Below are 27,082 nucleotides of genomic sequence, written 5' to 3'. Positions count from 1 at the left end.
CAGGAAGCAGGTGATGATGATGATGAGGATTGATAGCAAAAATGAGTGTATCAGTCAGGCCACACATGTAATGAAACTGTGTTATAGGGCGAATAATCCATGTTTGTCCTGAATTCAAACATACTTTTTTAGTCTCTTTGGGAGAATTTTACCATAAATAGTACAGAGCTGCACATAAGCATAACTAAAATCCTCAATGTATACTGCAATATTTGTCTCCCAGTTTCCTTAATACCACATTATGCTAACACTCTTGCCACCTTACTGTGCTTAACTTAAACACACAAATATTTTCCAACATGGCACACACATGCAGTTTCTCCTTTTGGCCCACAGAGGACGCTGTCTCCTCGTTCTTCTTCTTCTACAGCAGCTTCCAACCAATGGACTTTTTTTCCCCCCCTTTTTTAAACAACTCAATTAATATCAATGAGTGAATATACATAGCACATTTACAAAGAGTGCAATCTGAGGGATGAATTAACCAAATCGATTAGGGAGGAAAAAATGACCGTGCGACCCGCAGACATTGTGGAAGTGGCCCTCGCTGAAAATCAATGAATTAGAAATATGAATCTAATCGCCCATTGGTGACACGTTGAGCAGCTGCAGCCTGATCTCACGCCTTTTTCATATCGTGTCGCAGAGAGCCAAACAAAAATTGAGGAACTACAAACGTGCGCTATTTAGCAGTTGCAGTGCTGGCATGGAGGCCATAGCACCTTAGTGATAGGCAAATGTCAAGTAAATATGGAAATGTTAAAGATTATACGGGCTGGAGATTTATAAACTGAAAAACGTCGCTGAGGTTTTGCATTATGTTTTGTTTTTATTAAGGTTATTTTACAAGTAGAAGTAGAAGGCCTTATATTATCTTGACCTGATACTCTATCATGACTGGATTTTATTTATTTATTATGCTCGTTTTACACTATTCGCTGCTCATTAACAGCGATTTGTTTAAACGGACTCCAAATAAAAACATCACATTTAGGCCTCACATATTTGACGATAAGTTTGGACGTGCTTTAGCCAGCAGGTCACCCAGTTATTCTTTAGAATAGGCCTCGACTTTTTTTTTGATGATCATTTAAAAAGTCATATGTAAAACGGTGTTTCGTTGGGATATATTACTCAAACAATTTCCAAAAAAATGCGGGACGTGATTTGAGACTGGATTCAGAATAACCTCGCGCAGTAAATCTGGGTCTCGTTGTAATGTCAGCTGTATGATGGGACGCTTGTTCTGACGGTCCAAACCTCCCTTTTTGGCGGTAACAGCCCCGTGTTCATTTGCTGCTAATTGGACTATATGAGACCAATAACAAGCGAGCGCACACAGCCTGCAGCTAGAGAGCACAGAGAGGGGAGGACTCCCCCCCCCCCCTCCCTCGCTCTCTCTCTCTCTCTCTCTAGTCACCGTCTCTCCCTTAATCCCATTTGCCATTGTACATGCCCAATCGCCTATACTTTCCGCATTTAACTTGGATGACATTTTTATTTCATCATTAGCATCAGACACCAGACTGACTGACACGGTGGACCCAGTTTTTGCGTTTTAACGGAAGAGCCCGGGATGAGGCATCTCCATGTTTCTAAGCGCGTGTGCTCTTTTTGCCTCTCGAACAGTTTATTTCATTATTTTCTAGCCTAGACGGACGCGTTTCTTTTTGGTGAGCTTTTCGGCTGTGAAATCAAGTTTCAGAGAATAAAACAGGAACTCCTCGTAGCCAGGATAACGACAGCCTGTAAGTCAACATTGCCTTCCCCCCCTTTAAAAAAAAAAATCCGGCTTCCGTGGTCCCCTCGCGCTCAGACCACAACAACCGCGATGCCAGAGACAACGCAAGAGACGTGCGCTTCGGCCAAGGACTCTCCTTTCTTCATTAAGAACCTGCTGAACTGTGATAACAAACCGTCCAAGCCCAAGCCCGTACTGGCGGCCACCAAGGCAGCTTTAGAGGGAGGATTTTCCCTTTCCCAGGTTGGTGACTTCAACTTTCCACGCTTCGAACTGCCCGCACAGAGATTCAGTCTACCCGCTCACTACTTGGAGCGCACCTCAGCGTGGTGGTACCCTTACACCCTCAACTCAGCCGCCCACCTACACAGAACTGAAGGTAAGCAAACAACTGTTGCGCAATTATCCAACGAATCCACTGTTTTTGTATGAGTTCCTTCTAATGAGTAAGTAGAGTAAAGCAAACTTCTAAATTGAAAGGGGAGATTTGTGCGGTTTCCTGATAGGCATCATGCACACATAGCCTCACACCAGAGTGTATGATTTAACACCTTGTCCTCTGAAGGCCTATTTTGTTATGCCACGACGTGGGATAATAGATCAATAAAGAAACACACATAAAATGAAGTAGACATCATGAAATCATTGGAGGAGGGTGACGATGCGCAGCGTGCTTTTGATTTGTCTATTGGCGCACATCTTACCTCTGAGGCTTGGCTACTGGGAGCCTTTTATCTGCCTTTTTCTGTGATTTATTCACCTGGAATAAAAAAAAATAGACTAATGTGGATGGCATTATGATAGCCTAATACAAAGAAAGCGATATTATTTTACGTTTATTTAGTTATTTAGGCTGTAGTATAGGCTGATAAAAATAATGAATAAAATAGGTGTACATAGTTTATAACTTAGGTCTATTCAAATTACTGTTTAATGGGGTAAAAATGACATTTTCATCATTTTTGAAGATGTTGTGTACAGTTATGTCTACCTCTGAAATGGTTTATGTCATGACGCAACGCATTTTCTTCTGCCACTATTTATTAGCAACCATCTGTTTCCCAAAACCCACTGACTGTCCAATATCAACAGGCTGTAATAAATGCCCGATAGACTCCAATATTTATGACTACGTCTCCCTGCATGTATCCCCATTTCAGTCACCGAGAAACCAGGAGCCAGAGACTCCTCTCCAACTTCGGGCACGGACAGAGACTCGCCGGACCTGGCGCTCAAATCCGAGCCAGACACCAAAGATGACGACGAGGACGACGAGCACAACAACAACAAAAGCAGTGACGAGATAATCCTGGAGGAAAGCGACACGGAAGAGGCCAAAAAAGATGAGCTGGAGGAGTGGAAGAAAAGGGACGATGACAAGAAGCCGTGCCGCAAGAAGAAGACGCGCACGGTGTTCTCACGGAGCCAGGTGTTTCAGCTGGAGTCCACCTTCGACATGAAGCGATACCTGAGCAGCTCGGAGCGGGCCAGCCTGGCCGCTTCCCTTCACCTGACGGAGACTCAAGTGAAGATCTGGTTTCAGAACAGGAGGAACAAGTGGAAAAGGCAGCTGGCCGCGGAGCTAGAGGCTGCCAACCTGAGCCACGCTGCGGCGCAGAGGATAGTCCGGGTGCCCATCCTCTACCACGAGAACTCGGCCTCGGAGAGCGGAGGGGCCACTGCCAACGTGCCCGTGAGCCAACCGCTCCTCACTTTCCCGCACCCCGGCGTCTACTACTCCCATCCCATCGTCACATCTGTGCCGCTGCTCAGACCAGTTTGAAAATAGTTGAGTTTTTAGGCACAACTTGGTGTCTGTTTCCTATATCAACTCATTAAAAAAGAAGAAGAAGAAAGAAATCAAAAATAAAAAGGACAAAATATTTTTATACAACCAGTGAATGAAAAAATAAAAATAAAAATGAGAGACTGTTACTGTCAGGCTTTCATGGACCTATTTTTGGCAAATAGATTGTTTCATTTTTCATAAAGATGCCGTTTACACGTGATCTGACAATTTGAATCCCATTATTACTATTATTATTATTGTTATTATTATTATTATTGTTATTATTATTACCTCAGGAGTCCACTTGCTTACACTGCCTGATGAGTGTCTTTATTATTCGTTTTCCTCCCAGACTGCGTTTGTATCTGGACACGTCAGCTGTGTGACTAAAAAAAAATCACCATGTTTACAAAAAGTGTCGGCCTGAAGTCGACATCTGCTCATCATTTAGCATTTGATTTTATTCACATTTCAAGAATTGATATCACGATGTGCAATACACGGCATGCTGTGAATGAATGAAACAGGAAACATACGTTTTGTCATCTGCTCATGTTAAAATATTGACAAGGATTTGATGTAATTATCATTATTTTTATTATTATTATTAATTATTTTTGCTTTATAAAGCGTTTGTTGGGGGACAATCAAGACACTCTGAGCTGTAAAATACCCATGTAGCTTTATGTTTAGTTTTAGTAATTCTCACTCTAGCCCCCTCTTCATGGACACGTCTTTGAAGCACAAGTGTGAGGTCCAGTGTCTCCTGAGCTTTGTGTTTTTTGAGCAGGAACGGCAAAAATATCGACTACCCTGGTGTACAAAATATGTAAATGTATATATTTAATGAGGCGCGGGGAAAGGCGATTCCTCATACGGCTTTTTCTTTGTACAGTTAAAACATCGTTTTGATATTGTATTGCTGAACCATGTTGTGAAATAAATGGAGAATATTCCGTACATTTTAACACATTTTTTGTCGTCTAAAAAAATAACAGGTTGTTAAATAGAGCTATGTTTAGCTTGTTTTCTATATTTTATGCAGAAAATTGAATTATTATAAAACAAACCCCAACAACTCTATAGTCGTGCACGCGTGCGCATGCCTGAATAAGCTCTCTAAGCTTGAGCAGGTGGGCTTCTGTAATCATCTTAGTGTTATGCACTTTGAAGCGTGATTTTACATAAAAAGTGGCTCGGTCAATTAGATGCGTAATTGCCACCATCTTGTCAAAATTATGGATAATGTATTCAGAAGTGGAAATTACTCCCTGTGCATGAGCTGCTGTCTTTTAACACTTTTCTCTCTCGTGACCGCGTGTTTTTTGTAGCTGTGTGTTGGGTTGTGTTAGCTTGCGTGTAAGGATGTCGGCATCTATGACAAGCATCCCCACCTGATGTTGCTAAACGCCGCGACCTTAACCATTCCTTTATATATATATATATATATATATATATATATATATATATATATATATATATATATATATATATATATATATATATATGTACGTACACACACACACACACACACACACAATAATAAATAATAAATATTAGGGTGGGAAACTGTGCAAATTACAAAAGGAAGAAGAAAAAACAATATAAACAATATAGAGGGAAATAAAAAGAAAGATCATACGTACAGATGTCTTTTTGTTTTTTACTTCCTCACAGCGTTTTCAGTTGAAGCATATTACTCTGCAATGCTCCACATTGTGGGTGCTTTCTAATGCATACAATCCTACAGGTGTCACTGGACATTGAAAAGCCACGCGTGGTTTCTGTATATACCTACATTTTTCAAGATTACATATATACATATATATATAAAATAAATGTAGACAGTTCTTCCGGTTTATATAGCAAATAATCAGCCTGTAAGTTTTCTCGGAACAGGAACACAAATTCTGAGCAAAAGTGGAGATATTTAAAGAGCCTTCTAATTTTATTGCGTCATTTCAGAGAATCAGCGGAAATGTGGACACTGCTGGAGCTTTATAAAAGACAAACAGAATCACATTTTTCTATATTAATATTTTTTTTGTTTGTTTCATCAGATTACACATTATATCAAGTCTAAATGAACCATGACTGATTTTTGAAAATCTAATTACATATGTTTGTTTTTTAAATGTACATTATTATTATTATTATTATTATTATTATTATTATTATTATTATTATTATTATTATTATTAAATATGAACGTAACTACGAATTTATGCGAAAGCAACACCGATCTGGGGGAGGAGGCTATGAAAAGAGGGAGGCAACACTCGTCATCCTCTGTTTAGCTGAACACCAGTCAGGCCGTAAATAGCAACGATAACTGATAATAATTTACTGCAAAAATAAATCCTGGTTTAGACAAGAAATAGGATACAATATTTTATGTCTACGTGATTCTATTCTTTTTCTAATGAATCTGAGCAGAATCGACCTCTAGACTGTGATTAGGGATCAGGTGGATCAGATGCAGGATCCAGAAACGACATACAGAAACTACGGCCTGCTTTTTCACAGTCCATTTAATTAAAACACGATCTCTCAGCAAGGCTTCATTCGCTGTGGAGTATTCCTAGTGTCTGAGGCGCGGGAAGACAAATTGCTTCTAGCCTCACAGTTTGAAGACAGTTTTAGGAGCCTCTGCAGTTTTAGCCTGCAGTAGAGTGGATGGCAAATCTAATAAAAGACTACTCTGTGGTGTATTTGCATTCCCCAAACACTGAAAACATTACCATAAAGAATATTTTTGAAATTCAAAATCCAGCTCAGAGAAGCGTTTTCCTACATCACAACAACCTTTTCATCAAAGGCCATTTTCCGCTTCCATTTGCAGGCTAACACAGTTATTGGAAATGAATCAGTCAGCTCTAAACTCTATATGATGACCTCATCGTGAGACAAAGGGTTCATTCAAATATCGTCAGATCATAGAAGTATTGACGTGCAACTACTATGCACGCGCAACATGGCCCCATTACTGCAAATTAATAGATTGTTATGGGATTATTGTTCTGGCTCATATTGATCCGTAAACGTCTGCAGCATATTGCGTCAAGTAAGAGCAACGTTCACACGCCGCCTGGCTCGGCTTATGACCTTGATTTGCGCGCATAAATTGAAAAAATTACCACTCAATAATTTCCATTTGTGCGACATCTTTATGTAAAGGAGAAAGGGGAGCGAGCGGGGCCAAAATCAGATAAAGTAGCTGCATTTGCAGGAACTGGGACAAATGGACGTGACCGGGGACTGCGCTTAGTGTATTACATTAAAATGGAGCGCTGAATTGGTAATTTTGAGCCCTATCATAGGTTTTAGTGCCAGTTTGGAAACACACAAGTGGCCCGACCACCTTGCATAATGCTAGCCTCTTCTTTGTAGCCACTTGCATCCCCTCAAATGTGTTACATATCATTATAGCTGGACTTAAAGGCTTGATATTAAAGCATTTATTTTGACAGCAATAAGCAATGTTTTATTGTCTTTAAAAAGATATAAATATATATATGTATGTGTGACAAAAAATAAAGATTAAATAAGGTCCCCGAGATCTTTGGGGAATCTGACGTTTTCATACCAAAACAAAAATCACAGGAGTCCCAGTCCGAATCCACGTTTGTCCTCAAACCCTGACCTCTAAAGTTTTCGATATCTTTGAAAAGTCATATCCAACAACAAACATCATCTTTCCTGGCTTCTTCTGGCAAAATGGGCCAAATTGTTGTGATTGTGGGTACAGAAACGTTTAAGCAAACCTCCTTATAAAGGATCTTCGGCTCTTTACTGCAAAAAAAAACAAAACAAACTGCATACAGTCATATACAAATCGTATACCAGTGAATTCCCTTAATCTGCGTGCAGATAAAAGCGACGTCGACACCTCAAGTTGCCAAAGTCATGCGTTTGAAGAACTCTTTTGACACTTCTCAAAGAGGAAATCTTGTTTTAAACCCATCCCATTTGCTTTCCTGATTGAATGCGAGCATCAGATTTTCATCAAAGTTCTATTAAGTGAAACATAGGTTGCGGGGCACCGTCTGATTGGAACAGTTTAAATTTTAATTGTGTTTTTAATTTGACATATAGTTGCTGTGAAGAATGACACTGAAACGCCGAGGGGCGGTCGATTTTCTTAATTTCTCCCCGAGGAATTGATGAGTCTATCAGGGCAGTAGATTGGAAAGCCATTAAAACTCAATGGTTAGGTTGTTAATTGGAACTTGATGGATAGGAGCCCTTGGATAGGCTGTACTGATCCAATCTTCCTGACTTTGTGTTTTCCAATAAATTACCCAGTTCATTTCCACACTCAGATTACATAAATTGTACACCTCCAGGGCTTGGGTGCTCTGCTTGCGTTTACAACTCTCTCTCTCTCTCTCTCTCCCCCCCCCCCCCCCCCCCCTCTCTCTCTCTCTCAGGCGCGCACACCCTCATACACACAAAATATGCGCGCACGGAGGCACCCAAACGCCTACTGAAAAAAGAGCAGGCCCCGCTTTCTTGAATGAAAATCGAAACATAATCAACGTTTATACTTAGAAAATTTATTGATATCATTTTCTCTGGTAATTTCCTTATTCTAGACTTGGACACGCCATATATCATAATACACACGTGTAACGGGTCTTTGTTTAATATTTATCGAAGCTTGATTCCCAGATCAAAGCGCCTCATAACTTCATCTGTCTTTCTCAGACCGTTCTCTCTTGCTAAAGATCTTGTTCTGTTATTGCGGTAGGGCGGCCATACACCACCTATCATTGTGATAGAGCGCGGACTTAGGCCCACTCCTTGCTGTTTGGGCTTCGCCGGGCCTTGAAACGTATGTAACATAGGTAAGGGATGAACATTTCCATTCCATTAGAAGGACCTATACTGCTCAGCCTGTACTGCTGGTCTATAAACACCACTTTGACATTAAATAAAAAAAAATAAAAAACATGCTTAATTTATTCTCTGCAGCACAATGGCAGTCTGTTATGTCCACTATCTCCGTGATGAACCAATCTCACTTTGCAAAAGTCGTCTGAAAGTGATGAAGGCGCCTGCGCCGACAAAGGTCTTTGTTTGAAAGGAGCGGCATATAAAATAAACCCATTTAACTGTCATTGCAGATTTCACGCCTTATGTGTAACCACCATAAATTCAGCATCCACCCTGGCTGCCCTCATATATTTGCCCCCCTTCAGTAAAAGCCTCCCCTGCGTAAGCGTTTTAGTAAGATCATTTAGCAGCTGCTGGTCCCACTGCCAGTTGAGGATATTTACGCGTGGATCCGGATGCATCCATCTGACTGCCGTGATGCAGCTGCTGACAGAATCGGCCGTCAGCAGCAGCATCAGGAGCAGCATCACGTCCACAGCCACCGTCTTCTCCCTTTTCCAAGCTGTCTTAACACCGAACGCCGCTTGGGTTGCTACCAGGAAGGGCGCTGACATAATGATTAAAGCTGACCATTTGTAATGTGTCTGGGGCTTCCTCACAAACCAGTAAAAGAGGGATAATGTGCCCGAACCTCGAGCTCAAGCCCCGCAGCTGTCCCGCATCCACACACAACCAGGGAGAGGCACGGAAAGAGCATGGGCGGTGAAGGTGGGAGATGGGCGGTGGTGGGAAGCAAATCCCCTCTTCACACACACGCGCGCGCGCACTCAGCCCCCACCACCTTCAATCAATTAGTCAATCAATTAGCCGGCCTCCACTCCACGCGCGGTCATCACGAGGCAGATTAGCTCAGTAATGATCAAATTAATTCTTAATCGTAGATAATGGACGCGGAATGAGTTTATTATTTTCAGGAAAAATGAGTTACGCCTTTGTCTTAGTTCCAAGACTGTGTGTGCGTTGCCGTCACGCCAGCCAGTTTTATCATAATCGGAAAAAGCCGACACGACAGTTCCTCTTTTCTTGGATGGGTATTATACATTTCCATAACTAATAAACTGAGATATACTGTCTGAAATTATGGAAGGCAACGCAATTTAGACGCACTTACACCAAGCTGTTGTAAGCGTTAAAGCGAAATACTTTAACACACTTGTAAGCAATAAAAATACAGGAAAAGAAGTCAAAGTTTGGTGACTCTTCTGAGTCATACAGACCATAGTCTGCATATTAGGGCGCCTAGTCTGAGTGTTTTAAGTGAATGTAAAAATGAAGGCCAATACTCCTCTTCGGCTTTCTCCTTCTTCTCATCATATCTGAAAAAAAAAAAAAAACCCGAAAAAAAACTAGACAGGAGTTTGAAATTTCCGGGCTCATGCTGGAGGCTGCCATTGGCTCACGAGGATCTTACCTACATGCAAATGAAGCAACGCAGCCTTGCTGCCTCTGATCCAGAGCGTGAGGAGGAGGACCAGGAATACACTCATGTACCTCGAGCTCTAGAAAAAACACCTCCAACTCCTTCAATGTTGAAACTCCACAATTAAACCGGATTGTGTTGACAAAAGCCGACAAAAGGCGCTTTCGTAATTTTTTTGCGCACCAACCCCGTAGAAAGCAATAACGGAATACAAGGGGACAGACCGATTCAGTCAATACTTCAATACTGTTATGAAGCGAGAATGAGCAGCGCAGAAGACAGCGGGAGCAAGTGCTCGTCGGGCCCGATTTCCAGCTTTACTATCCAGTCTATTTTAGGCACGCCATCCGATGAGCCGCGCTCCGGGACCAAGGAGCTCTCCAAGGGGCCGCCGCCAGCGCCGCGGAGGCGCTCACTGTCGGTGTCGTCCGAGGAGGAGTGCAGTGGCGGGGAGGACTCAGCAGACTGCTTCTGCTCCGACACGGGTCACAGCGAGCCGTGCACCCAGCACCAACCCCATAACTTTTCCTGTTTAGGTAAGGATTATTATTATTATTATTAAAATTACAAACCAAAGAAATATTAAAACAATATTATCACCCACAGATACACTTTCAAACTTATTCAGCTGAGTTTCTTTTTTCACAGAAATAACAGGTTTAATGCTTTGTTTGCACTTTCATTCACTTTTCACTAGCTTGTGTTTGAGATTGTTACACTGACACGCAGACCATCCGCTGCCACTTGTACGTTCTGCGCAGACTATCGCATCAGCAGCGGAAGAGTGGAAGGTCTAATAATTAGCCCTCTGTCTTTCCTCTCATTTCAAATTTAATTGAACCTCCTAATTGACGAAACATGTTTCCAAAATGGCTGCACTACACGTCGTCAATTGAGCGTTAAATAGAGCTGGATTTAATTAATAGCTTACTGTACACCGTGCACACTCACGCTGAATTGTTTATTTAAAAAGTCACAGGCTTTCAGCAGTCGATTTAACAAGTCAGAGTTCACACTTGACGAACTCTCAAACTGAGTATGTCTAAAAAATGTAAAACATTTTTTTTTCAGTCGTTTAAAAAGCACGCTTAAATCATAGACCGCTTATGATAGCCTACTCATCACATCTTTCTCCCCCTGCTGCGTTTAGGTCCCGCTAAAGGACTTCTGTCTGGAAATGACGGGCTCGCACGGCGGCCGCACCTGTCACAGCCTCTGCTGCAGGATTATAAGGAGGAGCAGGAGAGACCGTGCCATCAAATGTCACCTCTGTCGGAGGAGAGACAAACAGACGGTGCGGACAAGCAGGGCAGCTCGGCCAAAAAGAAAACGCGCACGGTTTTCTCCCGGAGTCAGGTGTACCAGCTGGAGTCCACCTTCGACATGAAGAGGTACCTGAGCAGCTCGGAGCGGGCCTGCTTAGCCTCCAGCTTACAGCTGACGGAGACTCAAGTCAAGACGTGGTTTCAGAACAGGAGGAACAAATGGAAACGACAGCTCTCTGCTGAACTGGAGGCGGCCAACATGGCCCACGCCTCCGCACAGACACTAGTGGGGATGCCGCTGGTTTTCAGAGATAACTCCTTACTGCGTGTTCCCGTCCCTAGGTCTATCGCGTTTCCGACGCCCCTGTACTACCCGGGAAGCAACCTGCCAGCGTTACCTTTATACAACTTGTATAACAAAATCGAGTACTGATTGACTCTGCTGTATGTTCACTGCAGTCCACGAAAAAAGCATTACAAAACAATACGACATTCTAGGTGTCTCATAAGCCTTGTATATCAATTGTATCACTTTTTTTGTTGAGAAAACTCTTATTATGCAGTTATTGTATGTCTCGAAAGAAAGCAATCAAGCTTCCCTATATGTATAAAATACACCATGTGTATAATTATTATAACGATTTTGTATTTTTATTTTAACTTCCTTCTTCTTTAAGTGATAAAATACTGGATTTAATCCTTCATATCACATTTGAAAAATACGTTAAAAAAGGCCGACTTTTACACTGTTTTTTATTCCGAATTGGTTTGTCAAAGATATTTTAAGTTTCACTCCACCTGACGCAAAACTGACAGGAAACACTCAATTCTTCCATTTAAGGAAAAATATCATTGTTTCTATTGTAATCTAGACCTTCAACAATAACCTTCTCATTCAATAAATTTTCTATTTCAGTGAAAAATTTGGTTTGCTTGGTTTTATTTGTAAACTTTGCCACTGGTACATCCCCCCAGCACACAGGGCTAAGAATTATTGTAAATAAGAAAGAAAGCAAAATTATTTTCAGCTGTTCTGAGATTCCTGAAGACCACAGTAGCACCCATCCTTTTATGTTAATGGGTATTAATTTAATATATTTTTTCTCGTTGTATTCTTGAATTAACTGTTTTATTATATGTAAGATTTAACCACAACTAAAATGTGTGTCAGGGGAAAAAGGGGAAGACACTGATAGTAAATTCAGAAACACTAGACGATTATTGGCTCTCACATTACACCAAAAAATATTAGTTATTTTATAATACTAAAGGTTGTGGGATTCTTGTGATGTGCATTTTAATCTGACTACATTTTTAAGAAATACAAATGTACTTCGAGGGAATGCGGTGTGAAATATTGATTGCTAAGTACACTAGCCTGGAAATACTCTAAAATACCAAACTCTGTCTAAATCTATTGAGTTCATCAGAGAGATACAGCTAAATCTGATTAGTTTGCCCTTTTTAGTCATATTTTTGTATACGCTAGTGACCAGCGAACTCCTCTGTAAATTAAGAGATTGGTGACCAGGGCACATGGCTTTATAAGAAGTAGATAAAGCACATTTCAGGCTGGAAAAGAGTTGCTTACTATCACTGGCCAATCACGCCTCTGGGCGGGATCTTCTCTCATTTGAAGTCTGCCTTCTGCGGCTCTGAAGCATCAGGACTTGTAAGGGGAAACCTAAGAAGGAGGCGTTTTGTCAAACTTTAAGACTGGCTGTCATTAGACTGTGCTCTTTATCTGTCTGTGTAGTTAATTATTTTATCAGCTCCCTTAAGAATTCTGGACACCACATGTGGTGTGTCTGGTTAACACATGAGCTTGTTTAGGTTTTCAAGAGGCGTGTTGCACTAAATCAGCTCACCCTGTCAGTGTTTACTATCTATTAACAATTCACTACATGTAAATATTAACCATAAACCTGACCATAATCTCACACACATACACGCACTCACTCAGAAGCACATGCACGTGTCCTGTGGTTGATGGGGAGCGATAAAATTGTGTCATTTGCCAGCTTTTCTTGGGTGTCACATCATGTACAAGCCCCCCCAACACACACACCCAACCAAGCCCTTCTACCCATCCCACCAATCTCTCACTGTGTGCTAATGGCTACATTACCTAGCAGAATCATGACTAGCCAGGCTGCCCTGCAGATTATGCCTGACCCAATTTCTGCAACAGCCGCCCTGTGTTTCTGGGAAAATGGATAGCGTTAGACAACAGCAGTGATTTATGGGCAACTCCAGCAGCAGCGAAGAGGTGAGGTGCAGGAGGATGAATTTGTGACAGATAGGAGAGAGAGTGAAAAGAGAGATAGAGAGAGCGATGGGGGACAGTAACACTTATGAAAAGGAGCAATAGCTTTGGTTGAATGAAGCTGTTTATTAGTTTCCAAGTGGTCATTATGTCATCAGGTGTGACGGTAATATGCTGCTCTTTTGGATGAATGTTTGCACCCCACTGACTTCTGGGAAATCTGCATGACCTGTCACCTGAAGTTGTTTGATTTAGAAGACAAGGCGAGAGGGAGAGAGATGTGTGGAGAAAATAAGAGCCAAAGTGAAAGAGAGGAATAGGTGGGGTGGGGGGGGATGGGGTTCGATGTAACTATGTATCACTGCAATGGCAGGCGTGAATTACAAATTTTAATAGCAAGGCAATGAAAATGATTTGAAGTGGTTTAAACTGCGAAGAGACAGCGACTGGCATGGTGATGAAGATTTGTTGAGATGATATGTTGTGCCTTAGGATTCATCAAACCTGCCTGGTAAGGTGAAAAGCAAGTGTAATTCACTCTGTGGTATAATTTATGATGGGAGTAATGGAAACTGTGGGCTACACACAGTGTGGAGAGGGAGAAGCAAAGACAGCGTGCACCCGGCAAATTGATTCTCAGGATAGTTTTTATAGCATATTTACAGAATTGTAATGAATTAAAACCCCCAGATATCACCTCTTTTACATCTTGAGATAAAATGAAGATCAAAACTAAATTAATTGAGACCACATTAAATTGATATAGGCTGCAAAAACACTATCTAACACTTTACTTTTTCATTAGTAATGCTCTCTTCTAACATCTGAAGATTTCTTCTTCTTCTTCTTTTTTTTTTTTAAATATCCCTTCCTTTCATCATTTATTTGGATGAGGGCTTTTCAACTACCTCCCAACATATTTACAGCACCAATTTGATTTAAAGAGGGTATGTGTGGCTTCATATTAGAGTGGAAGGTTATGAAGTATAACACCACGAGCAGATGCAGAGCCCCGGGTCTGCCTCAAGACAAGAGTTTTAAAAGCGATCGCAATGCATTAAGCCAGACAACTCTCAAGACCTGTTTGCTCCCTAAATGAATTTGAGAGGAGCGTAACAAGATTTTTGAGGCAGGCCCTGTCATCCGCTGGCTTTAACCAGCTTCTGTATTTATGGGCTAATGGTTAAAAAGGAGAGCTTGGAGCAGAAGTGATTTTTCATGATTCTGTTTTATATCAACTGGAAATGAAGGAGCTGAAGGGAAATTGTGTTTGTCCCCCCTCCACAGCCTCTACCCACCTTAACAGGGGAGGAATATGCTACCAGGCAAATGGCCGCAGTAAATGCAACATATGGACTAAGTTTATTAAATGAAATAAGGTAAAGTTACAGCTTTATAAATTACTTTAAACCAAAATTGTAATGAAAACCTGTAATAAGGAGCTATATCTTTTAAATAGATAAATACGCCTTTTAAAAGTTTAAGTCTGTTATTTGATTAAAAATAACAAAAATGGTGTTCAGTCTCAAAATCAGTTTAGTTAAACTTGTGATATTGTGACTGTCTACATTAATATACTGTATATTTTAAGCTGTTTAAAAACTGAAGGCCGAATAGAAAAATCTCTTTTATTTGAACCATAATGAAAACCTTTCCATGCCTAAGTCAAACTACTCAAGAACAATATTTACCCAGTAATGTGGACTAGCGCTTTAATGGCAAAATGCACTGTGCGTAATTGTAAAATTACCGACCATTTCTTGAAACTCTCATTCTGAAGTGCCCTTCTCTGGTCAATATGCATCAAACTATTATAGACTACAGTATGTGCAGAGAATTTGGCTATTACTTTAGAGATAAGTCCATTAGCATTACCTTTGACACAATAATGGATGTGAGATATAATTTTGTGCACTCCATTTTGTATTTGTAAGGATAATAGGGGGATTATCTTGAAGGCCTTATGCTACACGCTCAAGCATGAGACCACAGAGACAGAGAGCTCTGCAACAGTTGTTTACACATCCTCCCCTCTCTCCCTCGGCCCTCCCCTCTGCTCCAAGACCCTCTCGGAGAGAGGCAGGGAAGATAAAGCATGTCATTATTCTATTAAAGACCTACAATTTTTGTAATGGGACTTGCAGTGGTCGGCAGAAGTGCAGGCAGCTTCTTCAATATCCTGGACATTATTTGCTCGTTTAGTTAAATGATGTTTCTAATTCCCTCATAATTACTTGTAATGAGGCTGTCTCCCTCGTTTTGATGCGGCTTCATCTTAATACAGCATGGCATTCTTTTTTAGGGATAATTACCTCTCATGAGGCTGTGGAGCAAGGCTGGGGTTTGTTGTGCGCTGCACACGTGGCAAATTGGCTTGTTTCCTGCCATCTTGTCTTCCTGCAAATTGGTAAATTAAGTTTCTCGGCTGGAGCATTAGAACTGTTAAGTTTGCTTTCTCGGCTCCTTCAAATGATTGGATTCACTGACAGAGAGATGGCCGCATATTCTCTGTTTTGTCTCATTAACTTTGTACGCTTTACAGAGCTGAATATTGGAGCATTAACAAAACTGTTACAAACACAGTTTTAAAATAATCTGGGCATGTAACCCAGATCACAGGGGAACACAAAGCATGCTAATTCCTTAAGGCTACATTTTACATTCATGGTTTACTATTAAGCCAGTGAGTCTAAACTTTAATCCAGTTTTACTGAGAGACAAATCTCAACACTGTTTTGGGGGAAAAAAAGAAGCTGGAATCCAAATTAGGTCAATTTGTTATAGCACTAAAAGACAACAGTGGTGCCATAAAATGTATCTGCACTGCCACTGTGTCAAAAAAAAAAAAAGGTACTGAACCAGTTCTGTAATTTTCCTCTTGATAACATTATCAGGAGAGCTGCTCATTACCTTATATTGTAGGTAATAAATAACTATGTTATATTCAAGAGTTTAAACATGCTATAGACATGCAGAATTTAAGCTTACGATGGATTTTCCCTTCCTGTTCCCCATCAGTTAGTAGACCTGTCTGTGCTGTCCCTCTGAAATGATCCAGCTGCCGTTCTCCAACCGCAGCCATTGCAGGGTTGGGTGAGGGGTTTTTATTTCTAAGTGCTGATGTGTCGCAGACAGTTTGGCTCTACAAGGGCCTGTTACACGCCGATTAAAGAGAGGGAAGGAGTGCTCCCGCAGGGCGGCCTTGTACATTTACCCTGACCACAAAAAGGTCTAACGTTTACGCCCTGGTGCTGACATGACCTTCAAACAAGGTCCCTCTGCTGCCTGGGTGGATACTGGAACTGTCTGGAGCCTGCAGTGGACCTAACAGACAGACAGGAAGAAATCATATCTTTTATATCAGGAATGCCCTGTCATATCCTGGGAAGTGAGAAGATATGGCTTTTATTGGAAAATACAAGAAAGGATAGTTATTTTTTGCACTTTTATGGCAATATGTGATTGTGATTTTATAAAAGACTTTGTCAGATTCACTGAATGTTGGAACATGATATGACAATATTCTCGCCATTAAAATCCCCTACACTGAACAAACTGACACACATAAAAGACACAAAATAATTCAGATCCAAATCCAGTCCACAGTCATCTATTGGTGGATGATAAACACATCACTGCTTATTGTTTTTATTAGTGAGAGCACAGGCATATTCTCAAGTGATCCCTTTGTCTTTTCTGGGCCAGTGATCCATTTGTTATGAGATATGATATTGAGGTCTTCTTAACACGAGAGTTGCGATCTCTTTGTAAGGACCAAGTGGTCTCTTTCAGCTGCAGGGGTCTCACGTATAGAGAGATGATCTATCACTTCAGTCTGAGACTGACTGGTGATCACATAGCCTGCAGTGCAGCAGCAGGCAGTACAATGAAAGCAGCACACTATCACCTGACAGCTAATTAGGGATCACTCCCCTGGAAGGGAATACATTGTCTTTGAGGGAATGAAGGAAAGAAAGCAAGAGGTCACTGAAATCTGTGTGAAGTGTCAGTCAAAGCCACAAGACACCTGCAATCTCTAAAGGGAATTTATCAAAGAGCGGACTTCCTGATGTCTGGTTATCTTTGTTCTAAACAGTAAATAATATCTAAATTATAGGCCGTTTTAGTTTTTCTGTCCTGTTCCCCACACGCGTGAACTCAAGTAAGAACTTCATACTGTATCTAGACATTCATACAGTCCTTTTTAAATCTGAGAGTTCAGCAACAACAATTCTCCCCAAATTTGTCTGCTAGCATGGCCATATTCATGGCAGTGAGTGTGTGTGCGTCCATATGCACAGCCAGGAGTGTCAGTCTATAGCTTATATGAGAGAGACCTGGGATTTCTTTGAAAACACATTTGTAACCATTAGTTGAGTGTAAGGTTTCATGTGCAGAGTGCATCCTCTGGACTGGTGTCAGAGTTTCTGTGAGGCTCTGTGGCAGCCTCTCTTGGAGGGACTGCACTGAGAGAAGGAGGATGGAGGTGGTGGCTGGGGGGGGGGGGGGAGGAGGAGGAGGTGGGGGGGATCACTGGAGCCTACGCGTCCCACCAACAATGCATCACGGCAGGCAGGGTGTAACCCGAGCCCCCCCTCTGGCCCTGGTGTGGCCTGCCACCGTGCACTCCCTCTCGGCCCCTTTTGCACCCCCCAAGATGCTTTTAAAGAGATTTGGCCAGTGAGAGACTGGTTCTTCAAAAGAATCGTCATCACATTAGAAAGGAATTAGCCAGTCCTAAGGCCAAGGATTCCCTGACCTGACTAATTCTGCACCTCTAAGCAATCCGTCTCATGCCTAGGCGGCTGGCGAGGCACGTTCCTGGTGGACAGAGGAGGAGGTGCTTTAGCAGGGGAGATTCCAGTCGTCCTGCAGGTGGGCAAACTTTGCATAGGTGCTCGGGAAAGGTTACTGGATAATCCATCAGAATAACATCTGCAGGTAGAATGTGAAAGTATAGCTATATGTAAAAAGGCATTCTAAGGATTTGCAATGAAACAAAGTCTTATTGCCGATTGAAGCACACAAACAGATTTATTAATTCAATGTATTTATTTAAGAATTTCATTCAAAAAAAATTCTGAATCTGCTTTGAAATTAATGGATAGTACGATCTAATTTATTTGCTAAAATCTTTATGAAATCTTGGATACAGGCCTCCATTAACATAATTTCTTCAGTTCAGTCCAGAGAAACCATTTCAGCACTTGGCCACCTGTTCTTCTAAGCCTGAAGGGCTCACTGGCAACAACCTTCCCTCTCACTATTTAGACAAACTAATCTGATTGGGGAAAAGAAGGAGGTGGGGAGGGGCAGAAACTTACAAACCACATGCTGCAGGGTGGGACTCGACACCACCTCTTCTCCAGGGTCTCTGATCGTTAAGGAGCTACCATAGCCATCAGCATGATCAAGCTAACACACAGTAGGAGGAACAGTGAAACAGACAAAAGAGAGAAAACACGCAATACTCCCAGTGGCATACGCAAACTAATTTCAACACATTTTAAAAGCCTGATTGGGTCACAAATGTATAAACTTAATTATTATGTGGTTTCAAAGGCGCAAATGCAAGTGAGCCCTTAAGTTTTTTATTCTTACATCTCTTATAGTACTTCACTATTTGATCCTTTTCCATACATCAAGCGTGTATGATTCTATTATGGTAGCTCAAAAGACACACTTTAAAACCACTGATCTGGAAAGACACTGGAGAGTGTGTGAAGTAAAACATACACTTGTTAAACCAGCATGACCCAAGCAACTTGCCAGTTAGGAAGTGGTCCATCATGTCAAACTCATTTGCAAAGAAAGGGATTAACCCTTAAGGTTCGAAGGTCGAGATCAAAAGGTGTCCCCCTTGGGACCGCACGGAGAGCCTTGGAGAAACGCAGATCCAAGCTTTTGTAAAGGAATCTTCTAATTACAATAAATCTCCACTGCAAGGTAAAGACAGAAGTGCTTGGTACAGTGGCTATATGATATCTCTTTCCCGAGGGCCTGCAGGTAGTCTATAGATGTTTGGATAGAAGACTGATAGGAGAGAATGGTTGCCACCAGGGTAGTGGCCTCTCATTTGCCCAGGTCAGAACCTCAGTGAGTGATCACAGGTTTCACAGCTCAGGCTGACCAGCACCTCTGAACTTTTATAGCCTCTGGTGTGTAACTGGGTCTTTGACCTTGCCCACAGATTAGTATCAGTATCAGTCTTAGTACTGGATTTAACTCATAGTTCTCCTTCTTTTATTGTTTTGTTTTCACATGAAGGCATGTCATGGTTGGGTTCCTTTCCATAAGAACACTCTTGAAGTTGGGACTTTAGGTCTCTATTGTGAGCTCTTGCAATTGGTTTCATGTTGTACTCTGTCTTCGGTCACGCTGTGTGAAATTCCAGTAGACACAATTTTAAAATCGGTGCCTCATGAATACCCCATGTGCATATGTTTAGGCTTAAGAAATGTTTGATTTTTTATATCTAATTATAGCTAAAACAAAACAATATTTTGCACTATATGGCCTAAAAGGCGACCACGCAGCATCCTACCTGGCAAGGTAAAGTTAAAGCTATGTCCTGAAGATTTATATTGATTTTTCTATGAGATGGCTGTGGGGAACTCAGTATGTTCGACTGTTTTCCCCTCTACATATTGAATATCGCTTGCAGAACAACCTTCTTTGTTCCCTCTTCATGTAAAGTTGTCTAACACTCTCTGTGCTTTCCAATGAGCGCTACTGTTGTCCAAATGGGTGGAGAGAGGAAAAGGAGGGGAGAATAGTAGTTTGTTCTTCCTGCAATTAGCATTCACGGTTAGCTAAGCAGAACTAATGCAGCGAATCTTTGAGTCTCACATTACCTGTCCTCCACTGCTGGAGTAACTGCATGGCAGATTAAACTGTAGCAAGACGACAAACCCCCGTGTATCCATTACAAGTCTTTTATTATTAGCTGTGTTATTGGTAATTCCTTTTGAATTGCCATGACAAAAACTATGCAATGGCTAAGACGGGCTTCAAAAAATAGGATACTGCATGGGTGTGGATAACGTGCTAGTGATACTGTAATTTTGAAAACAAATTGAGAGTAAGAGTTACGCCTGCACTGCTGTGGTATTGTTTGGCAGTGCTGACGGAAGGCGTAACTCCCAGCGGCGCATTTTGATCTGGCCTGTTTTAAGTGATGGGCTTCCCATGACAACAGTTAGCCCTGTCACATGTCAGGACAAGAGGCATCTGCCCTCAAACGTCAACCCTCCTCGACTTTCATTCATATTTTATGGCCCTGTCTTTCTCATCTATTTTTTTAATCTTCAACCCATCAGAGATCAGTTCGGTCAATTACTTTTTACTCATGAAAGGAGCAATTTGCATTTTCTCATGCAACATAAATATAAAAGTTAGTTAATTCAATCAGTTCAGTAAATATTATGTTGCAGAAGAAAATGAGAAATTGAGACAATGGGCTCGTGCACAGTATGTTCTTTAACATCTGGGTCAAAACTGAATCTCATGACTCCCTTTTCATGTGGGGGAGGATCAGGGTATGGGCTCTGCGTGTCAACATTATGGGATATGGATGAAACTGTGGTGATCTCATGAGTCTTCAGTGACAACAAAATACCCACTTACTACACCTTGTCACGCAAGAAAATATCACAATGCAATTTTCAGCTTAAGGATTTGTGTTCTTGTTGGGCATTATAGTTAAAACACCCCTGTCTAATAAAATTAATAATTGTGTGTGTGCGTGTGTGTGAAGCAAAATAGTGAGAAAACCAAAAAGAAGTACTACAGTTTAATTAGAAGAGAATCAATGTTGCTCTTCCATATTTTTCTTCATTTGCTCCTCCTGAGTATCTTGATTTGCTCTGTTTATCCTCAGCTAATCATTATCAGTTGTCTGAAGTGCTGTCTTATCAGTTACAAACAGGTACAAGCAGCACAAGTGCTCCCAATTGATTCACTAAAGGCCCCCAATGTGACGAGGCCACTGTCTAGTCACACGGAGCCCAAGAAGAGACACTGCTCAAAATCAATAATTCTTCTTGTGTCACTGGCTCTGCTAAAGTCCACACTTCTTGTAGCCCAGCATTGATGATATTAACTGCACAAGTTGTTTTATGCAATATGAAACCCAAGTGATGTAAATATAGTTTGAGTGCACTTTGAAAAACTGGTGTTATGCTGGGCTACTGGAATTGATCTGGATATATGTTTGATTTTATTTTCCACTTTTTTTTTTTTTGGTCATGACTTCTTCTACAAATGTCTCCTCTTTGGCTTTACCTGTGCTATACTGCAGTTCTCTCGTTTATTATTGTAAGGGACTAAAATATGCTTTTCAGTTTAAAAAAAAAAAAGAAGTAATAGTTGTTGCAACAATCAATGGGCAGTAATTTCTGGAAAAGGTTATGGCACATTCTACCAAATGGTTAGAGGCAGTTTCATTTAATTAATGGTGTAGTCTGTGTTTGACGTACATGGTTTTAGCAGACAATTGATAATGCTGCTGGACAGCCAGGCTCAGAAACCTGATGCTATTTGCAGGGGCATTACAGGAGAATCTTGTTGCAGCATATGGATTTAAAAAATAATAATCACATTTCACTTTGATTGCCTGGTGGACACAGCTTATATTTGACTCGGTGATTTAGTTTTAACCAGAACCCGACCAAATTTGACTAAACACAGAGATCTGATGGGTTTTTCAAAATATTCCGCGAATATGTTTTGAAGATTGAGGTACAACTCCAAGTGCTTCTGTCTCTCACTTACATATTTCTGTTTGTATCACCATGTCTCCTTGTTGAACCACAGCTACTTCCCTCTACTTGATGTGCAATCTAAATAAAAAAGATTGTAATATAATAAAGGACCCATAGTCCCTACTTATACGGTGCTTATTGAGTGGAACATTGAGATTTATATAACTCCTCTCAATGAGAGAGAAAAGGAGAGAAAGAGGGAAAGAGTATTTCTCCATGATTGCGAAGGGGGTTTAAGGTTACCAACTAATTTCCCAGTCGTTACTGCCGACAGTGCCACATCCGGCTTCCTCAGTGTTTTTCAACGGGGAACAGTACAATCTGTTATACTGGAGGGATCATCAGCTCTTCCTCAACCAATGATTACAAGTAATTACCTGTTTTTCGCTCCCTCCATCCATCCCTCCTCCTCTATCTCTCTGTCTCTCTCTCTCTTCTCCTTTCTCCCTTGAGCTATTACCCTAACTGGCTGTTGTGGAGCAAAGAGGAGGTGTGTTGAGAACAAGGCAGGCTTTTATGGACTCCCCACCAGCGCCACTCCACACCGCTCCATTTTGAAATTATCGGGTCCCCTTGCTTTTGAAGTCTCTGTAAGCGCACCCTCCTATTTACGAGATGGCTGTGTACTTAAAGGTCACAGATTGATCAAGAGGTCCTAAAGATGGCCTTTTCACTGAAAGCACTGCAATACTGTGGCTTCCACGGGCCACATCTGTAGGGAAAAAAGGAAAATAAAATGTATCACTCCCCCAAAGTCAGGCATATTCAGACTTTAATGTACAATTCCATTTACCCTGGAAAATGCCACAATTGAGTATGGAATTCACAATGAGCACAGCAATTTATCAGTGCTTTTTTGTCCATTTCTGCTGGCTCGGGCTTAAGAATATTTTACTTACTGATTACCTGCAGGTCATTTTATAAATGTGTCAGACTCTAACTTTGTTTGAACAGGAGACCTTCACTCCATTGTTTTGTCCATTTTAAAAAATGCATTTGACACACTCACAGGAAACAGCAGCATCAATATATTTGACAGTGTCTATGCTAAAAAACAACAACAATGATCCGCCAGCAGTATCCTGAATTTTATAACCCAGTATGATTTTATTGTAAAATCCCCAGTTAGATCATTTTACACCTTCCGGGATATCTATACCTTTTTTTGTCTTCTTCTTATTTTTAAATGAATCAAGAATTATTTCTAATTCCTAAATCAATGACGAGCTTGTTTCAGTTTTCTTAAAGTATTTTATGCAATATGAACATGTTTTAAGTACATTGCATTAACAAAAAACAGGTGCAACATTTTGTATTCATTTAATATTTTTTTTGTCATTAACCAAAGCATGTTGTAATTTCCACAACATAAATAAATATATGATTTCTAAGAATAATGACAAAGCACCGTATGGAGACTGAAAAAAAACTCCTACAGATTTGTGAATTTGTTCATTTTTTTTATTTTTTTCTAGGCTGTCAGTTTATATTTTTAAACTCAGGTCTGTGTTACAGATACAAAATAATGCTCAGTGCAGAAACGTCACTGACTTTAATTTATGAAGCTTTTTATTTTTCTGGTAAAAGCCCCCAAAAGGTCAAGGTAAGGATTTTTTTTTTTTGAAGACTTTTGTGTTACCTGACAAAAATGCTTGCTTTACTGCCTTTTGGATTACCACAGAATACACTTTATGTTCCTTCTGATGCATAAAAAAACATTAATATGTTCATCCAGTCATTGTATCCTGCCAGTTGAGAGACTCCCCTCCTCCCGGAATAAATAGGGTAAAGGAAAGATGATGTGTCACTTTATGTGATGCATTTCGTACTCATTGCTCATTTTAAAAGGCTGAGAACAGCATCCAGCTCTTGGTTTTGATCACACTCTGGCTTTTCTGCCTGCCTGTGACAGGCAATATTAGTTGTGTCTCAATCTATGGTGTTATAATCTGAACCTGCGATAAGGCGCACCAGTTCAAGATCGAGGCAGCATCATATAGTCAGTATAAAACTTATTAAAACAACCCATTAACTTAACTCAGGTTTAACAGAAACTATCAAAGCCACAGGCTTTGATAGTTTCCCATCCTAAAAGTTGCATTAAAAATAGGTCCTACAGTGGGTCTTAATTTAGATCTGTGCACATTCAGCCACAGCTGAGGGTGTACTGATTTTCTCTGTATTCACAACCACTGGTGGTGTCTTTTGTCCCTTCTGCTTCCCCTCACTCCTAACCGGTCGCTGCAGATGGCTGCCCCCTCCCTGAGGCTAGTTATGCTGGACGTTTGTTCCTGTTATAAGGGAGTTTTTCCTTCCTACTGTCACCAAGTGCATGCTGATAGGTTGTTGTTTCATTGTTGGGGTTTTCTCTGTATTACTGAACACAAAAGATATTTCAAGAAAAAAAATTCTTCCAAACTCCCGATGTGATTAGAGATAATGTCGCTATTAGCGGACCAATCAAAACTGATAAAAAAAAAATAAAAATCATCTATAGCGTTTCCTTTTAAATTTATTTATCTAGTAATAATATTTACTCTCATTACAAGCAAGAAATAAACCAGTTCCAGGCTCCAACTATTTAAATCCCAATGGGATGTTGTTGTTTTTTTATTATACCAACAGTTATCGCCTCATATGAAAATTTCTTGCTATAAAAAAATCAACAACTGTGTTACCTCAGTGGGAAGATGGCATTTTAAGACAACAAAGTTAATTAACCAGTAATGTATATGCTTAGAATATTTCAGCAGAGTTTATCCAAACAGGATAGATGGACTGAGGCAGAGACCATGGCTGATCCCAGTTGTATTTTTGTTTTATTAATGTAATTAATCTGAATGTTTGTCTGAGACTTACTCGCCCAGAACACCAACATGTCAGCACTAAAAACAAAAAACGAAAAGCTGTTCAAAGGCATGCAAGCTTTGTTCATCATAACAGCCTCAAACTTAACTCACTCTGTTATTATTATTGATAGTCGGTGCCTTCAGCGTGTCTTATTAACCCACTGGGAATGAATGAGAAATAGCCAGGCAGCACCATGCCAATTTAACTCTGTTTTAAAATATGCACGCAGGATGGGTACCTTGGCAGTGGGGCTGACTCTGAAATGTTATTGATCGTATCACTCGTTGATAATATGACGCATGTCGCATTCAACAACGATATAAGAAGAGGGGTCAGAGCTGTAGGACTAATGAAACTGTTTTGCGAGGTGAGAACGGAGAGATGGATGTTGTTTTCTACAACATTAACCTTGCAAATGGCTGCCAGAGAGCAGCTATGTCTCACGCCACACATGCGCGCACACTCACACTGTCAACTCTGGCAACTTCCTGATGGTTGACATTAACACCACGCCAAAAATCTCAAACCATTAAAAACACCTGTACTCATGCAGGGAGCTAAAATGAAGCCATATATTTCCAAATAAATGAAAATCTTATTAGCATCACAACAACGCTCGTGGCAAAATACTGGGTGATTTGAAAAGTGTCTCCTGCTGTCTGCTAGCGGGGATGACAGATGAGGTGAGGACGATGTAAAGGAATTGGTGTGGAGAAGGGTTGGGGTTGGGGTGTTTGGAGTGGCTGCAGAGAAACAGACCCTGAGTTAAACCCCTTCAAAATGAGTAATCTTACATAATAATATCCTCATGTGTCTTGATAAGAGCAAACCCTGAACAAGCCGACAGCATCCATCAGCATATCTATGAAAACCCACTAACAATGTTATGGATCCTGAAGGCAGCTATATCCATGGCAAATATGCTCTGTGAACCTCTGATTTGGAAAGTATATCTTTAACGACACCATTACCAGTGACTATCACGATTACTGCATCCACAGCAACAATCCTCTCAAAATCCATGATGTGAAACCACATTAACGCAGCTCCCATTGGCTCAGGATGTTGCTGTGCTGTTACACAGATGTACAGGCTACAAAGTCAAACAACCAAAGGCATTAAATGGTCTCTACAGACTGCATGGGCTATCCACTATTGTTTTAACAGGGAGGTAATTAACTGACTTTGTCAATAGGTGGGATGGAGAGCCAGTCTGCAAGGTGTTTATAGGTCCCAAGAGTCATTTCTGGGGTGAGGGGGCAAAGCAGAGCTCATCTATCCAAACTCAATGACCTGACAGATCCTCAACTAAAGGCTCACACTCATATCAATTATTGATGAGATAAAAGAGACTTTATTTAGGGACAAACCCCCCCCCAAAAAACACTGCTGTCACCACTGTGCAATTTGAATGATACAGATTTGTCTGTGTGCTTGACTGACTGTGCCCATGTACGATACATGTTTGTTGGAGGACGTGTTTGAATGTGCACAACTGTGTGGGTGTGTGTTAATCAGACATACTGAATGTGCACCCTTTTTATTTTCTAACACTCTGTATGGAAAGGTGCTGCGAATCAGTAAATGGCTCCCTTTGCTAATCATCTCTGCTGTAGCAAGGGAAAAAGGGAGAGATAAATGTTTGAGTGGAGAGGTTGAGGGCGTCTCTTTCAGACCTGCCCCTGCTGTCTGTGAATAAAAGCCTGAAAAGGAGCTACGACGACAGGCTAGAAGTGAGTCCAACTGGGCTTTGAAAATGCTGCCTCTTCTCCAGGCCTTGGTGCTAATGCATCTGACTCAAAGGCTGTAAGCCAGCGAGAGAGAGAAAGGCGGGAAGAAAGAAAAAGAGGAAGAAAGGGGTTGAGAGACAGGGAACTGGTGCTACAAAGGACAAAGAACTCCAAGGTGTGCACTCGGTATTCAGTAATTGGTAAAAGAAGCTTCATTTCTTGCAGTGATTTCCTGTCTTTTTACCGTCTCTGACAACCGTGATGCTTTTAATAGGGGTATGAGTAGGGGCTATTCTGTGCGTCCACACCCCCCTCCCCTCGAGTCCCCTCGAACACCAACCTGTCTGGCTGCTCGGTGCTCAG

General features: G+C 41.1%; 2 protein-coding genes across 2 annotated transcripts; both read left to right on the top strand.

Moving 5' to 3' along the window:
* Positions 1–1,435: 1,435 nt before the first annotated feature.
* hmx3a (H6 family homeobox 3a) lies at positions 1,436–4,484 on the top strand. The gene is made up of 2 exons (XM_080869191.1): positions 1,436–2,120; positions 2,902–4,484. The coding sequence occupies exons 1-2, from the start codon at positions 1,832–1,834 to the stop codon at positions 3,522–3,524; spliced, it is 912 nt and encodes a 303-aa protein (XP_080725317.1). The 5' UTR covers positions 1,436–1,831; the 3' UTR covers positions 3,525–4,484.
* A 5,377-nt stretch (positions 4,485–9,861) lies between these two features.
* On the top strand, positions 9,862–12,021 carry hmx2 (H6 family homeobox 2). Its single transcript, XM_080868900.1, has 2 exons — positions 9,862–10,382; positions 10,997–12,021. The coding sequence occupies exons 1-2, from the start codon at positions 10,109–10,111 to the stop codon at positions 11,542–11,544; spliced, it is 822 nt and encodes a 273-aa protein (XP_080725026.1). The 5' UTR covers positions 9,862–10,108; the 3' UTR covers positions 11,545–12,021.
* The last annotated feature ends 15,061 nt before the right edge of the window (positions 12,022–27,082 follow it).

This window comes from Rhamphochromis sp. 'chilingali' (assembly GCF_963969265.1).
Source record: "Rhamphochromis sp. 'chilingali' genome assembly, chromosome: 20".
Taxonomy (NCBI): Eukaryota; Metazoa; Chordata; class Actinopteri; order Cichliformes; family Cichlidae; genus Rhamphochromis; species Rhamphochromis sp. 'chilingali'.
This window is presented reverse-complemented; position numbering and strand designations above follow the sequence as displayed.